This window comes from Chiloscyllium punctatum, chromosome 8 (assembly GCF_047496795.1).
Source record: "Chiloscyllium punctatum isolate Juve2018m chromosome 8, sChiPun1.3, whole genome shotgun sequence".
NCBI lineage: Eukaryota > Metazoa > Chordata > Chondrichthyes > Orectolobiformes > Hemiscylliidae > Chiloscyllium > Chiloscyllium punctatum.
Window position 1 is genome coordinate 72,472,977 of NC_092746.1, and position 14,576 is coordinate 72,487,552.

Below are 14,576 nucleotides of genomic sequence, written 5' to 3' on the forward strand. Positions count from 1 at the left end.
TCAGTAAAGCCTTTGATAAGGTTCCACAAAGTAGGCTGTTGGAGAAAATGCAGAGGTATGGAATTGAGGGTGATTTAGCAGTTTGGATTACAAACTGGCTTTCTGAAAGAAGGCAGCAAGTGGTGGTTGATGGAAAATGTTCAGCCCGGAGTCCGGTTACTAGTGGTATGCCACAAGGATGCGTTTTGGGACCACTGCTGTTTGTAATTTTTATAGATGACTTAAATGCAGGTGTAGGTGGATGGGCTAGTAAATTTGCAGGCGACACTAAAGTCGGTCGAGTAGTGGACAGTTTGGAAGAATGTTACAGGTTGCATGGGGAGTTGGATAAACTGCAGAATTGGGCTAAGAGGTGGCAAATGGAGTTCAATGCAGTTAAATGTGAGGTTAAATGCACTTTGGGAAGAATAACAGGAAGGCAGAATACTGGGTCAATGGAAAGATTCTTGGTAGTGTGAATGTGCAGAGGGATCTTGGAGTCCATGGACATAGGTCCCTGAAAGTTGACATCCAGGTGGATAGTGCTGTTAAAAAGGCATCATTAAAAAGGTTTCATTCGTAGAGGGATTGAGTTCTGGAGCCACAATATGATGCTGCAACTATACAAAACATTAGTGCGGCCACACTTGGAATAATGTGTACAGTTCTGGCCCCCATATTTTGGGAAGGATGTGGAAGCATTAGAAAAGGTGCAGAGGAGATTAACCAGGATGTTGTCTGTTCTGGAGGGAAGGTCTTATGAGAAAAGGCTGAGAGACTTGGATCTGTTCTCATTGGAAAGCAGAAGGCTAAGAGGGGATTTGATAGAGACATTGCAAGAAGCACCAACTGTGGCAAGTGCACAGAACACACTCTGCATAGAAACAAAAGAAAATAGGAGCAGGACTAGGCAATTCAGCCCACCCAATCATTTTGCCATTCAACAGAATTACACATCCATCTCAAAGCCAGGTGTCTCCTTGTCCTATTATCCCATAAAACTGTTGGCTTCTAGAAATCTATTTCTTTCATAAATATATTCAGTGAATTCACATTCATAGCCTTCTATGCAGGAGAATTCCACAGCTTCACCATGCTGAATGAAGAAATTCTTCCTCATTACAGTTTGAAGTGATCTATTACGCATCCCCACATTATGATCCATTGTTTTGGACCCCAGCCAGCAGAAACATCACCTCTGTGTCCCGTCTGTCCAGCCCTGGCAAAAGTTTTTATGTTTAAGTGAGATTTTCGTTCATATTTCAAGACTTCAGTGAATACAGGTCAAGTCGACCCGATCATTCCTCAAAAGACAAACCTGCCATTCCAGGAATTATTCTGGTGAATCTTCACTGCACTCCCACTTTTCTTAGATAAGGAAACCAAAACCACATAGAATACTCTAGGAGTGGTGTAACCAATGCCCTACACATCTACAGTAAGATTTCCTTGATCCTGTAGTCAAACCCTCCTGCAATGATAGCCAATTTATTATGTATCTTCCTAACTGGTTGCTGCATGTGCCTGCTTGCTTTCAATGATAGGTATGAAAGGTTGCATGTCATTTTATACATCAAACTTTCTCAATCCATCACAGTTTCTTTCTGAAGGGGACAACTTCATATTTAAATACTGCATCTGCCATGTATCTGTCTAGTCACTCAACTTGTCTAAATCACTGAAAGGCCTTTTTACGTCCTCCTCACCACTCACATTTCCACTTAATTTTGTGTCATCAGTGAACTTGAAAATATTACACTTGATTCCTTCATCCAAATCATTAAAATATAAATTGTGAATAGCTAGGGCCCAAGCACTCATCCCTACGGCACCTCACTTGTCATCACCTTCCACACCAAAAATTCCTATTTTGTTTCTTTTCTGCTAACCAATTCTCAGCCCATGAGAGATATTACCATCAATCCCATATGTTTTGATTTTGAACAATAATGTCCTATGTGATACATTAGATGAATGAGAAAAACAGCACCTGAAAGTTCCTCTCCAAACTACTCACTATCCTGATTTGGAAATATATCACTCTTCATTCAGTGTCATTGGGTCAAAATTCTGGAGCATTCTGCCCAAAGACATTGGAGGTCCAGCCACAGCAACTGGACTGCAGCAATTCAAGTAGGCATCTCATCACCACCTTTTCAAGGGCAACTAGGCATGCTCAATAATTGATGGCTCAGTCAGTGACACCCATACTCGCCAAATTAATTTTAAAAACCTAGCAAAAGCTTTCTGAAAATAAAAATACTCCACATTCAATGGTTCTCCCTCATCAAGTTACAACCTTAAAAAATTCCAATAAGTTTGTCAAACATAATTTGTTTTTCATAAATCGCTGTTGACTTCTTGTAATGCCATTACTATTTCTAAGTGTCTTATTATTGTATACTTTTTCTAAGGATGGCATCCTTTGGGGACTTCACTGTCTATTACCAAGCATGAATTGGTAGTAACATGACCAACTGAATCTGATCAACTCTTAAAGATAATAGCCATTAGGCTGTGTCTGCTACAGAGTAAGGGAACCAATAAGAGGAAAAAAAACTGACTGAAACTTGTCCTCAGCAATTTAGCCCATGGAGAGGCACCTGACCATGACAGTACTTGTAGGTCTGATGAACACACATTTCTTGTGGAGCAGAAGACTGGTCTTCACAGTTAGAATATTTTTTCATTATATGCCACTACCACTGTGCTAAATGGGCTAGAGTTTGAACAGACCTAGCAAACTTAAAACCATGAATCCATGAGGTGTTGAGGGCTATCAGCAATGGCAGAATTTTATTTAACCTCAATGTGTAACTTCATTGGCCCAACATATTTCTAACTCTATCATTCCCATCAAGCCAGTGGATCAACTTTAGTTCAATGAACAGTGCAGGTGTGCATGCCAGGAGCAAAGTTAGGCATACCTGAATATCAGGTGATAACTTGGTAAAGCAATAGCACAACACTACTTGCAAAAGTCAATGCAAAGCAATACCATGATCAATGGATCAGATCTAGACTCTGCAGTCCTACCATATTCAGTTATGACTCGTGGTGGACAGGTGAACAACTAACAGGGAGAGGCGGCAGCTTCGTGAATATTCATATCCTCAATGATAAAAGAGACCAACAGATCTTTGTAAGAGATAAGGCTGAAGCATTTGCAACTATTTTCAGCCAATGATCCAGCTTGTGCTCTTCCTGAGGTCCCCAGCATCAAAAATGGCAGTCTTCAGCCAATTTGATTCATTCCACAATCTATGAAGAGAAAAACTGGAAGCAAAGGCTATGGGTCCTGACCAGGTCGAAGACTTGTGCTTTAACAATAAGCTGCAAGCCAAGCTAACAAAAATTATGAAGCTTTCCTAGATATGTCTGTCCACGAAAAGCAAGGCAAATCAAACCTCACCATTTGTTATCTGATCAGTCTACTTCCAATAATCAAAGTGACAAAAGTGCTATTAACAGTGTTATCAAGCAGCACTTTCTTAATCATTACCTGCTCATTGACGCACAGTTTGCTGTCCACTCGGGCCACTCAACACCTAACCAAATTCAAGCCTTAGTCACAATAAGCATAAATAGCTGAACTCAAGAAGTGAGGTACAGGTGACTGTTCATGATATCAAGGTAACATTTGACTAAGTATCAAGAAGTCGCAGCAAAAGTGGACTCAATGGGAAGCTGGGTATGACTTCATGTACTCTTCACTGCATGCAGTCATATCAAGAACAAATGCTTGTGTTTCTTAAAAGTCATTGGACTTCACTGCAGGAGTTTCTCAAGGTTGTGTCCTAGGACCAACCATTTTCAGTTGCTTAGTTCTCATTCTCATTATGTAGGAGTTTGAAATATTTGCAGATAATTGCACAATATTTAGTGCCATTCGAGACTCCTCAGATGCTTTTTTTTATTCACTCATGAGGTATGGGAGTTTTCTGGCTGTTCCAGCATTTATTTCCCATTCTTAATTGCCCAAACAGGAGTGAAAAGTCAACCACATTGTCACCCTTACCAGATCTGGCCTATATGTGACTCAAGGTGCACAGTCTTCCTTCCTTAAAATACATTAGTAAACTAGGTTGGTTTTTACGATTTTGGAGGCCATTAGGCTAGCTTTATTTTAAATTCCAGGCTTTTAAAAGTTAACTTCAAATTTCACCATTTGCCATAGTGCGATTTTAAGCCATGTGCCCAGAACATAAGTTTGGAGTTCTGGGTTACTAGTCCTGTTGCATTATCACTACACTACAAACCATCCCAGAAGCATTGCACAATCAAGCAATAATACCTGAACCACATCCAGACTGGGGTGCTAAGTGGTAAGCAACATTTGTCCCATGGCAAGTGCCAAACAATGATCATATCCAATGACAGAGAATCTAACCATTCCCACCTTAACATTCAATGGCTTTACCATTGCTGAATCTTCCTCCATCAACATCCTGGAAGTTATCATTGATCATAAGCTGAACTGGAGTAGCCAAATACATACTGTACTTAGAAGAGCAAGTCAGAGGCTAGAACGTGCATGGCAAGTAACTTATCATCTGACTCCCCAAAGCTGTCTATCATCCACAAGGCACAAGTTCGGATTGTGGTGAGACACTCTTCACTTACCTTGAAGAGTGCCACTTCGACAACCTTCAAGAAACTCAACATCAACCAGAATAATGCAGCCCACTTTATTGGAATCCATCCAACATCTTCAACTTTCACTCCCTCTAGCACTAATATACAGTGGCAACTATTTGCACCATCTACAAGCTGCATTGCAGGAATTCAGTAAGGCTCTTTCAATAATACTTCTGAAACTTACAACCACAACCACCCAGAATAGGGGCAGCAAATGCATGTGAGCACCATAACCTGCAAGCTCACCTCCAAATCATATATCATCCTAACTATATCGCCATTCCATCATTGTCACTGGGTCAAAATCCTGGAATTCCCTTCCTAACAGCATTGTGGGTGTACCCCTCTGTGACTGCAGCAATTCAAGAAGGCAGCTCAATACCACCTTCCCATGGGCAATCAGGAATGGGCAATAAATGTTAGCCTAGCCAGCAATGGCACATCGAACAAATAAAAAAAACAACTCCACTTTTCTGTCTGCTCCCTGTTGCCCTCAATTCACTATTAACCAAAATGTCAAATTAAGCATTGCATTTATTCAATAATCCATCCTCCACTTATTGCTGAGGAAGAGATTTTCAAACAAAAATGACCCTCAGATGAAATTCTTCTACACTTCTTTCTTAAATGGGCGATTCCCTGTTTTTAAACATATGCCCTTTAATTCCAGATTCCCGCAAGACAGTAACAGATCTTTCAGCATCTACTTTGTCAAATCCTTCAGAATCTTACACATTTAAATAAGATAATCTCTCAACTTTCTAAGCTACAATGAGGAAAGGCACAATCTGCTCAACCTAAATGCATGTCTGTCCCTCCTTACATAAAGAAGCCAAAACTTGACTCATTTTATAATAGAAACAAAGCCTGTTTCAGGGAGATCAAACACAGACTCAGGGGCCAGTATGCAGAGCACCTGTGCTCCGCATGCATCAACCTGACCCTCTGGTTACCATTCTTTTTAATTGCCCAGCGACACATCCATCCTCCATGCCAGAGTGAGGTCAAACAGAACCTGGAGGAATACTCCCTGGGAAGCTGACAGTCCAATGGCCTCAATATTGACTTCACCAGCTTCAAAGTTCCTCCACCCCCCCCCCCCCCCCAGCCTTATCCCATATCTAGACCCCATCCCTCCTCACCATCTGAATGACGTGACCTGACCAAAATGTCCATTTTCCTACTCACCTATCCACTGCACACTTCCCACTGACCAGTCATAATAACCCTCTACCTGCATCCACCTATCACCCCGTTTACTTCTTGGGTTTTGACTTGAAATGTTGGCTTTTCTGCTCGTTTGGATGCGGTCTGCCTGCTGTGCTTTTCCAGCTCCACATCTATTGACTCTTGCTTCCAGCTCCTGCAGTCCTTACTGTCTCCAGATGTACTGGACAGTGAGCCGCCTGAGTGACAGGAAAATGCAGCGAGTTGATTGTGGGATGGTTTACAACACGAGTAAAGCAAAGGCCGGAATTTAGGAAAATCTGGTGAACATGAAGAAAAATGCGAATAGGGCTTCAGTAACAGTAACGGCGCAGAGAGGCCAACAGTGTAAGTGGAGCTGGTAATTGGAAAGGTCTTGAAACGGCACTGGAGGAGTTAGAAGAAATATTGGGACAAGAGGTCACTGTTACTTCCACGGGACCCTGACGGATAAAGGAAAAGACTGACTTACGGGTGAAATGATTTAAACAACCAACATCCACGATCTTCCCTCGGAACTTCATCTCAATAGCGACCGGAAATACAATACAGGAAACAACGTTCCGTTGCAGCACTGTGCGTCACTTCCGCTCCTACTTGACGCCGCTTGGTTACCAAGGCAACACCCAGCCTGGCGGTTGCAGGGGGGTAACAAAGGCTCGGCCTCCGAACCGACCAAGTGAAGGAAGGATTTCCTTCAATTCTTTCCAATACCCAGGAGTTGCTGCGCCACACAGGTGTCCATATAATGGAATGACCATGACTGAAATCAGCAACTGGAAATGATGCTCGGCGAACCATTCCCGATCTTTGGTCTCCTCGTTGTAGAGAAGACGACATCGGGAGGTCAGTGTTGGGACCACAACTTTTCACTTTATAAGTTAATGATCTAGATGAAGCCAATTACTATCCCGACTGAGAAATATGATGTGATGGACAGATTTAAAAATCGCACAACACCAGCTTATAGTCCAACAGGTTTGTTTGGAAGTACAAAATTTGGAAATATATCACCATTCCTTCACTGTGGATCAAAATCCTGGAACTTTGCCCCAACAGAACTTCAAGTGTGCCAAATCGACCTCAAATGTTTTAGAAGGCAGCTGATCCCCCACTTTCTCCAGGCAACCAGGGTTGGGCAATAAATGATAGCTCACCCATCAAATTCCAAGTCCCTTGAATGAATTTTTTAAAATGCCCTTCAAATGAGCATCATTGTACCATTCTGTTGCATTTATCTGCACAATATTTAAACTTAAATAATCACATAATAAACCCCTTTGGTCAGGCCTGTCTCCTCCACTCTTAAAAATCACACAACACCAGGTTATAGTCCAATAGGTTTATTTGGAAGAACTAGCTTTCGGAGCGACAATCACTAGATTCTCCACAATCACTAGATGAAGGAGCAGCCCTCCAAGACCTAGTGCTTCCAAATAAACCTGTTGGACTATAACCTGGTGTTGTGTGATTTTTAACTTTGTACATCCCAGTCCAACACTGGCATTTCCAAATCATGTCCTCCACTCTTGCAAGCCATACATTCCAGACCCGAACTACTGGTTTGTGTTTCCTCACATCATATTTTATTGCTTTTTCACATTTACTTGCATTTTCATATATTAATGATATGAACTATTAAAAATAGTTCAATTATAAACAAAAAAAAACCTGAAGATGCTGGAAATCAGAAAATAGTTCAGCTATTTTGGAAAATTATAGATGACAACATCATGTACTTGGAAAAACACTGGAATAGCTCAGTGAATAAACACCTAGGGTATTTAGCGATGTTATAATTAAGAGCTAATGTAGTCAATAAGTAAAGAAAAATTAAAAGCTCATGAAATGCTGGTCTTAACAAAAGGTAACAAATATGAAAGCTAATAGTAGTACGGCAGTTGTATATTGTGTTGCTTTTAGCCACTCCATTTGGGTTGTTATTAGAGAGTGTAAATTTATGTTGTATTTTCTGAAGATGAGAAATTATCTGATTGAGTTTAGATTTTGAATGGAATCTTCACAGAGAATTAAGTCTTTTAGAGAAATTCAAAGCATGGGAACATAATCTTAAATTTAAAATTAGAACAATCAATTAAAGGATAATTGAGGGAAAGTATAAATGCTATATGGAAAATATAATGGGCACCTGAAGAAAAGTCTTTATCTTTTTAAATAGTTGTAGAAACTCTTACTCTGTTTTCATTTGTTTTGGCTAGGTTTTTCTGTCTACTTCCTCTTTTTTTTTAGTCATTCTTTACTTTTGGAACGCTCCTCCTTCATCAGATAGCTGTGGAGCAGGACCATAAACCACAAGATTTATAAAAAAAGATTAGTATCATGCATTTGAAATGATATATTCATCCCATAAACTTATATGTGTGTGTGTGCATGCATAAGAGAGTGAGTATGTGTGTTTGTGTGAGTGCGCGTGAGAGAGTGTGCTTGCGTGTGTGCATGCTTGATAAAGTGTGTGTGTGAGTTGATGGAGTATAAGCCTATGAGACGGTGTGTGCGTGAGTGTGTGGGGTGTATGTATGTGTGTATGAGAGAGAGCATGTGTATGTGAGGGGGTCTGTGTGAGTGTGTGAATATGTAAGAGTGTATGTGTATGTGTGCTTGTGTGTGAGTGCATAGTGTAGTGGGGTCACCTGTTGTGTGAATGAACCCAAGGTCCTGGTTGAGGCCATCCTCATGGGTACCAAACTTTGTTATCAACCGATGCTCGGCCACTCTATGTTGTTGTGTATGCCAAAATCCACCTTGGTGGATGGTCACCTGAAGATCTGAGGCCAAATGCCCCTGACTGTTGAAATGTTCCCTGTTGGGAAGGGAACATCCCTGTCTGGCGATTGTTGCATAGTGTCCATTCATCTGTTGTAGCGTCTGCTTGGTCTTGCCAAAGTACCATGCCTCGGGGCATCTTTGCCTGCAGTGTATGAGAGAGACAGCATTGGCCATGTCACAGGAATACTCGCTGTGTACACGTGGGTGGTGTCCCCATGTGTAACGGTGGTATCCATGTCGACACTCTGACACATCTTGCAGTGGTTGCCATGACAGGTAGTACTGTGTTGTGGTTAGTGTTGTCCTGAAAGCTTGGCAGTTTGCTGCGGACAGTGGTCTGTTCAAGATTTGGCAGTTGCTTAAAGACAAGAAAGTGGAGGCATAGGGAAGGTCTTGGCAAGGTGCTTATCCTCATCGATAATGTGCTACAGGTTGCAAAGGACATGGCGTAGTTTCTCTGCTCCCTCTGCTACTGGACAACGAAGGGTACCCTATCTGTTAAATCCCGTGTCTGTCTGCTGAGGAGGTTATTATGGTTTCTTGCTGTGGCACATCAGAACTGGCAGTCTGTGAGTTGAGCATCATACCATGTTCTTATGAGGTCATCCTTGAGGACCTTCAGGTGTCCCTCACATTCCTCCTCATCCGAACAGATCCATCAGCTGCACCCACAAGGTAGAGCAAAACATCACCTGATCAAAACACAATGCCATCCAACACTCTCAAAACTAATAGCATCATTGTCATCAAACCGGCAGATAAAAGAGGCATCATCATTATTCAGAATAGAACAGACTACTGCAAGGAAAATTGAAGGTTCTCAAGGATGCCCTCATAGGAACAGGGTATGATGCTCAACTCATCGATCACCCGTTCTGACATGCCACAGCGAGAAACCGTAATGACTTCCACAGGAGACAGACACGGGATGCAACCGATAGGGTACCCTTCATTGTCCAGTACTTCCCGGGAGAGGAGAAACTATGCCATGCTCTTCGCAGCTTGCAACACATTATTGATGAGGATGAGCACCTCGCCAAGACCTTCCCTATGCCTCCACTTCTCACCTTTAAACAACTGCCAAACTTGAAACAGACTATTGTCCGCAGGACAACATCGACCACAAAATCGTACAACCCTGTCATGGCAACCACTGCAAGATATGTCAGAATGTCGACATGTGGGACATGTGGGAACACCACATGTGCACCATATGTGCACCAGGTACTCATGTGACTCGGCCAACGTTGTCTTTCTCATGTACTACGAGGCCTGGTACATTAGCGAGATCAAGCAGACGCTGCAACAACAGATGGATGGACACAGCACAACAATTGCCAGACAGAGGTGTTTCCTCCCAGTTGGGGAACACTTCAGTGGTCAGAGACATTCGGCATTGGATTTTCAGGTGACCATCCTCCAAGGCAGACTTCGGGATACAAAACAACATAGAGTGGCTGAGCAGAGGCTAATGACCAAGTTCAGTACCCATGAGGATGGCCTTGGGTTCGTGTCACATGAAAGGTGACCTCACTACACTATACACTTTCTCTCTCACACACACACTCTTACATATTCACACACTCATGCAGACCCTCTCTCTCTCACACACACACACACACACTCTCTCTCTCTCTCACACATGCGCACACACACATACATATAAGTCAATGGGGTAAATTTGCAATTGCAGAATTATATTTGCAGATACATTCTGTTTTGCTCAGAAATGCACAATATTCATATCTGTGAATCTATGTAATATTTTATAAATTCCACTTTGGAAGTAGAACCAGTCTGACTCAATTGGGATACAGACAGACTCTAACCTCACACCTTTAATGCATTGTCTGAGCTGAGGTATCACCTTCTTATTGTAAAACCATAAATTATCTTAATAATATGACTTTAAAGAAGTTATGGGATTTACATATTAATGAATATTAGGATGCATAAGATGTGGAAGGAAACTGCAGTGGATGGACACACTTGAAATGTGGAGCTTATTCAAGCAACAGCTACTGCGAGTCCTTGATAAATATGTACCTATCAGGCAGTGGGGTAGTTGTTGAGAGAGGGAACCATGGTTTACTAAATAAATTGAAGCTCTTGTCAAGAGGAAGAAGAAGGCTTATGTGAGGATGAGGCGTGAAGGCTCAGTTAGTGGCTTGAGAGTTATTCGCTAGCCAGAAAAGATCTAAAGAGAGGGCTAAGAAGAACCAGGAGGGGACAATGAGAAGTTGTTGGTGGATAGGATCAAGGAAAACCCTAAGGCCTTCTATAGGTATATCAGGAATAAAACAATGATTAAAGTAAGATTAGGGACAATCAAAGATAGTAGTGGAAAGTTGTATGTGGAATCTGAGGACATAGGGGAAGCGCTTAATGAATACTTTTCATCAGTATTCACATTGGAAAAGGGCAATGTTCGTGAGAATATGGAGATACAGGCTACAAGATTAGATGGGATTGAGGTTGACAAAGAAGAGGTTTTAGCAATTTTGGAAGATCTGAAAATAGATAAGACCCCTGGGCCGGATGGAATTTATCCTAGGATTCTCTGGGAAGCTAGGGAGGAGATTGCAGAGCCTTTGACTTCGATCTTTATGTCATTGTCAACAGGAATAGTGCCAGAAGACTGGTGGATAGCAAATGTTGTTCCCTTGTTTAAGGAGGAGAGTCGGGACAATCCTGGTAATTATAGGCCGGTTAGTCTTACTTCAGTTGTGGGTAATGTGCTGGAAAAGGTTATAAGAGATAGGATTTATAATCATCTGGAAAGGAATAATTTGATTAGGGATAGTCAACATGGTTTTGTGAAGGGTAGATCGTGCCTCACTAACCTTATTGAGTTCTTTGAGAAGATGACAAAACAGGTGGATGAAGGTAAAGCAGTTGATGTGATGTATGTGGACTTCACTAAGGTATTTGATAAGGTTCCACACAGTAGGCCATTGCACAAAATAAGGAGTTTCGGGATTGAAGGTGATTTAGTGGTTTGGATCAGAAATTGGCTAGCTGAAAAAGGACAAAGGATGGTGGTTGATAGAAAATGGTTACCCTGGAGCTCAGTTACCAGTGGTGTGCCGCAAGGATCTGTTTTTATAAATGATCTGGAGGTAGGCATAGAAGGATGGGTTAGTAAATTTGCAGATGACATTAAGGTAGGCAGAGTTGTGGATAGTACTGAAGGATGTTGTGGGTTACAGAGGGACATAGATAAGATGCAGAGTTGGGCTGAGAAGTGGAAAATGGAGTTTAATGCGGAAAAGTGTGAGATAGTTCACTTCGGAAGAAGCAACAGGAATGCAGAGTAGTGGGCTAATGGTAAAATTCTTGGCGGTGTAGATGAACAGAGAGATTTCTGTGTCCAGGTGCATAAATTCCTGAAGGTTGCCACCCAGGTTGATAGGGTTGTTAAGAAGGCATATGATGTGTTGCCGTTTATTGGTAGGGGGATTGAGTTTTGGAGCCATGAGGTCATGCTTCAAGATACTTGTAAGGCTGCACCTGGAGTATTGTGTGCAGTTCTAGTCATCGCATTATAGGAAGGATGTGGAAGCTTTGGAAAGGATTAAGAAGAGATTTACTAGGATGCTGCCTGGTATGGAGGGAAGGTCTTACGAGGAAAGGCTGAGGGAACTGAAGCTGTTTTCATTGGAGAGAAGAAGGTTGAGAGGTGACTTAATCGAGATGTATAAGATAATAGAGGATTAGATAGGGTGGACAGTGGAGACCCTCTTTCCTCGGATGGTGAAGGCTAACACAAGGGGACGTAGCTTTAAATTGAGGGGTGATAGATATAGGACAGGTATCAAGGGTAGTTTCTTTACTCAGAGAGTAGTAGGGCTGTGGAATGGCCTGCCTGCAACAGTAAAAACAATGACTGCAGATGCTGGAAACCAGATTCTGGATTAGTGGTGCTGGAAGAGCACAGCATTTCAGGCAGCATCTGAGGAGCAGCAAAATCAACGTTTCAGGCAAAAGCCCTTCATTAGGAATACAGGCAGAGAGCCTGAAGGGTGGAGAGATAAGTGAGAGGAGGGTGTGGAGAAAGTAGTATAGAGTACAATAGGTGAGTGGGGGAGGGGATGAAGGTGATAGGTTGGGGGGGAGGGACTCGTTGACATCAAGGCCATTTAAATGAGTATTGGACATTCATATGGATAATAATGGAACAATGTAGGGTAGATGGGCATCAGATTAATTTTACAGGTCGGCGCAATATTGAGGGCTGAAGGGCCTGTACTGTGCTGTAACGTTCTATATTCTATATTGAACCTGTGAGAAACAAAGCTCACTTACTTCAATAATTTCAGTCCGAGACAAGATCTGAATCAGTAGTGTCATTTATTTTACACTTGCAAGTGGGTGTGATGTCCAGTGTCTATAAGGCAGAGGACATACACACCAAATTCAATATTTATATAATTTGGTTTCTTTTGTTTTACATTGCTCCTCCCCTGCTTACATCCTCCACTTCCCTAAGACCGGCACCCATTACCCCTGTTTATCTCTTGCCTTATCCGGCCTTGTCTGTGACAAAATGCTTATTTCTGGCCTCACAAGGCTGTTTGACCTCATCCCGCTATAGGTCATTGTTGGGCATATTCTTTCTTCATCATTATCTACCCTCTCCATCTGTGCCTTTCCCGAGGCTGTTCTGATCCCTATGACCCTTTTAATTGGGGTTTGTTCCTCTGTCTCTGTAAAAGTGGGAAACAGATGTTTATACCTACTGTTTGTACAGGCGTATCTAGCTTAACTTCATCCACTCACAACATCTTATCTACTTGCCCGTAATGTCTACCATTGTTTTGCAGTCACATTTCATTCTGAGATACAATTTTAGCTAATACAAAAACAATTATATATTTCCTCCACATCGTTTCCATTCTTGTTGACTCAGCTCTTGGCTAAAACAACTACACACTGGTGTGAGTTCATTTACTTTGTAAAATGGAATTGCAGAAGTAACATTAATTTACCTATATCCCACAATTTCCCCCTTTTCTTTAATTACCATTTGTTATCTTCTGCATTTTTCTTTTAGGGGCACCTGTTTCATCAAGGCTGTTTCAATCAGTCTTTGGGTGAGCCCTCGTATACAACAGCCAATAGCCACCAATACCCCGACTACTACTATCAGGGAAGTAAGGATAGAAACCACCACCCCCTTCTACCTTCCAAACCAGGACTCAAGCCATCCTGTGAGAGATGTGTCTACTCCTGGATTCTCAGCCAGTTCCTCTGCTAAGGTAGTCAATCCCCTTAAGACCCGAGTAATTGAACCATCAGGTGCAGTGTTATTAGGAATAAAGGTACAACAGCTTCCTCCTAACATCACACACACACCCCCTTTTTCTGCTAAAATCATATCAAGGGCCATTCTGTTTTCCCATACCATCCTACTTGTCACATCAAGCTGGTCTGATATTCCTTTAACCGCATCTCTTGTATAATTTATAAATCACTGTTGATTATAGAAAATGTAATTTATCCAATCTACATTTTTATTAATTGTTACCCACCAAAAGAGAGCTGACTCAAAGCCTGCTGCAATCTGGTTACGAGCCTTGACTTCATCAGGTACTCCCCAGGGACTCCTACCGAATTGAGATAAATCCTGTCATTGAAAGAAGTGTCTAACAGTAATCTCTTACCCCTTCCCTTTTTGCCTCCTATCTTTTCCTTCTCAAATGCCAGGGTAAATGGAATTGCCAATTGTACAATTGCACATATCCCTCTCCAATCCGGAGGTAGCGTGTGTCTCAATATTTTGCCTCCACAGTACCACCACAGATCCGCTCGGGGAGCCTTTAGTGCTGAGTAGTTCCTTCCCTTCTCCGTTTCGATAACATTCTTAATCTCTGTACATAATTTCAGCTCCTCCAAATCTCTCGACCGACTTGTACCTCGTCTACACACACACGATGTGTGATTTCCAACTGCGACGGAAAATATGG

General features: G+C 42.0%; 2 protein-coding genes across 3 annotated transcripts in view; one reads left to right on the forward strand and one right to left on the reverse strand.

Annotated features, from left to right (window-relative positions):
- The window catches only part of hus1 (HUS1 checkpoint clamp component), a 44,140-nt gene extending 37,757 nt beyond the window's left edge, over positions 1 to 6,383 (reverse strand). Inside the window, exon 1 of the mRNA XM_072575784.1 lies at positions 6,296 to 6,383. Within this exon, the coding sequence (XP_072431885.1) occupies positions 6,296 to 6,347 (52 nt within the window). The 5' untranslated portion in view covers positions 6,348 to 6,383. The remainder of the gene's footprint in view (positions 1 to 6,295) is intronic.
- Positions 6,384 to 6,449: 66 nt separating this feature from the next.
- The window catches only part of cyp51 (cytochrome P450, family 51), a 40,960-nt gene continuing 32,833 nt past the window's right edge, over positions 6,450 to 14,576 (forward strand). Inside the window, exon 1 of one of the 2 annotated variants that reach the window (XM_072575791.1) lies at positions 6,450 to 6,669. In XM_072575791.1, coding sequence (XP_072431892.1) covers positions 6,606 to 6,669 — 64 coding nt within the window. In that variant the 5' untranslated portion in view covers positions 6,450 to 6,605. The remainder of the gene's footprint in view (positions 6,670 to 14,576) is intronic. The other variant, XM_072575792.1, reaches the window with a different exon arrangement.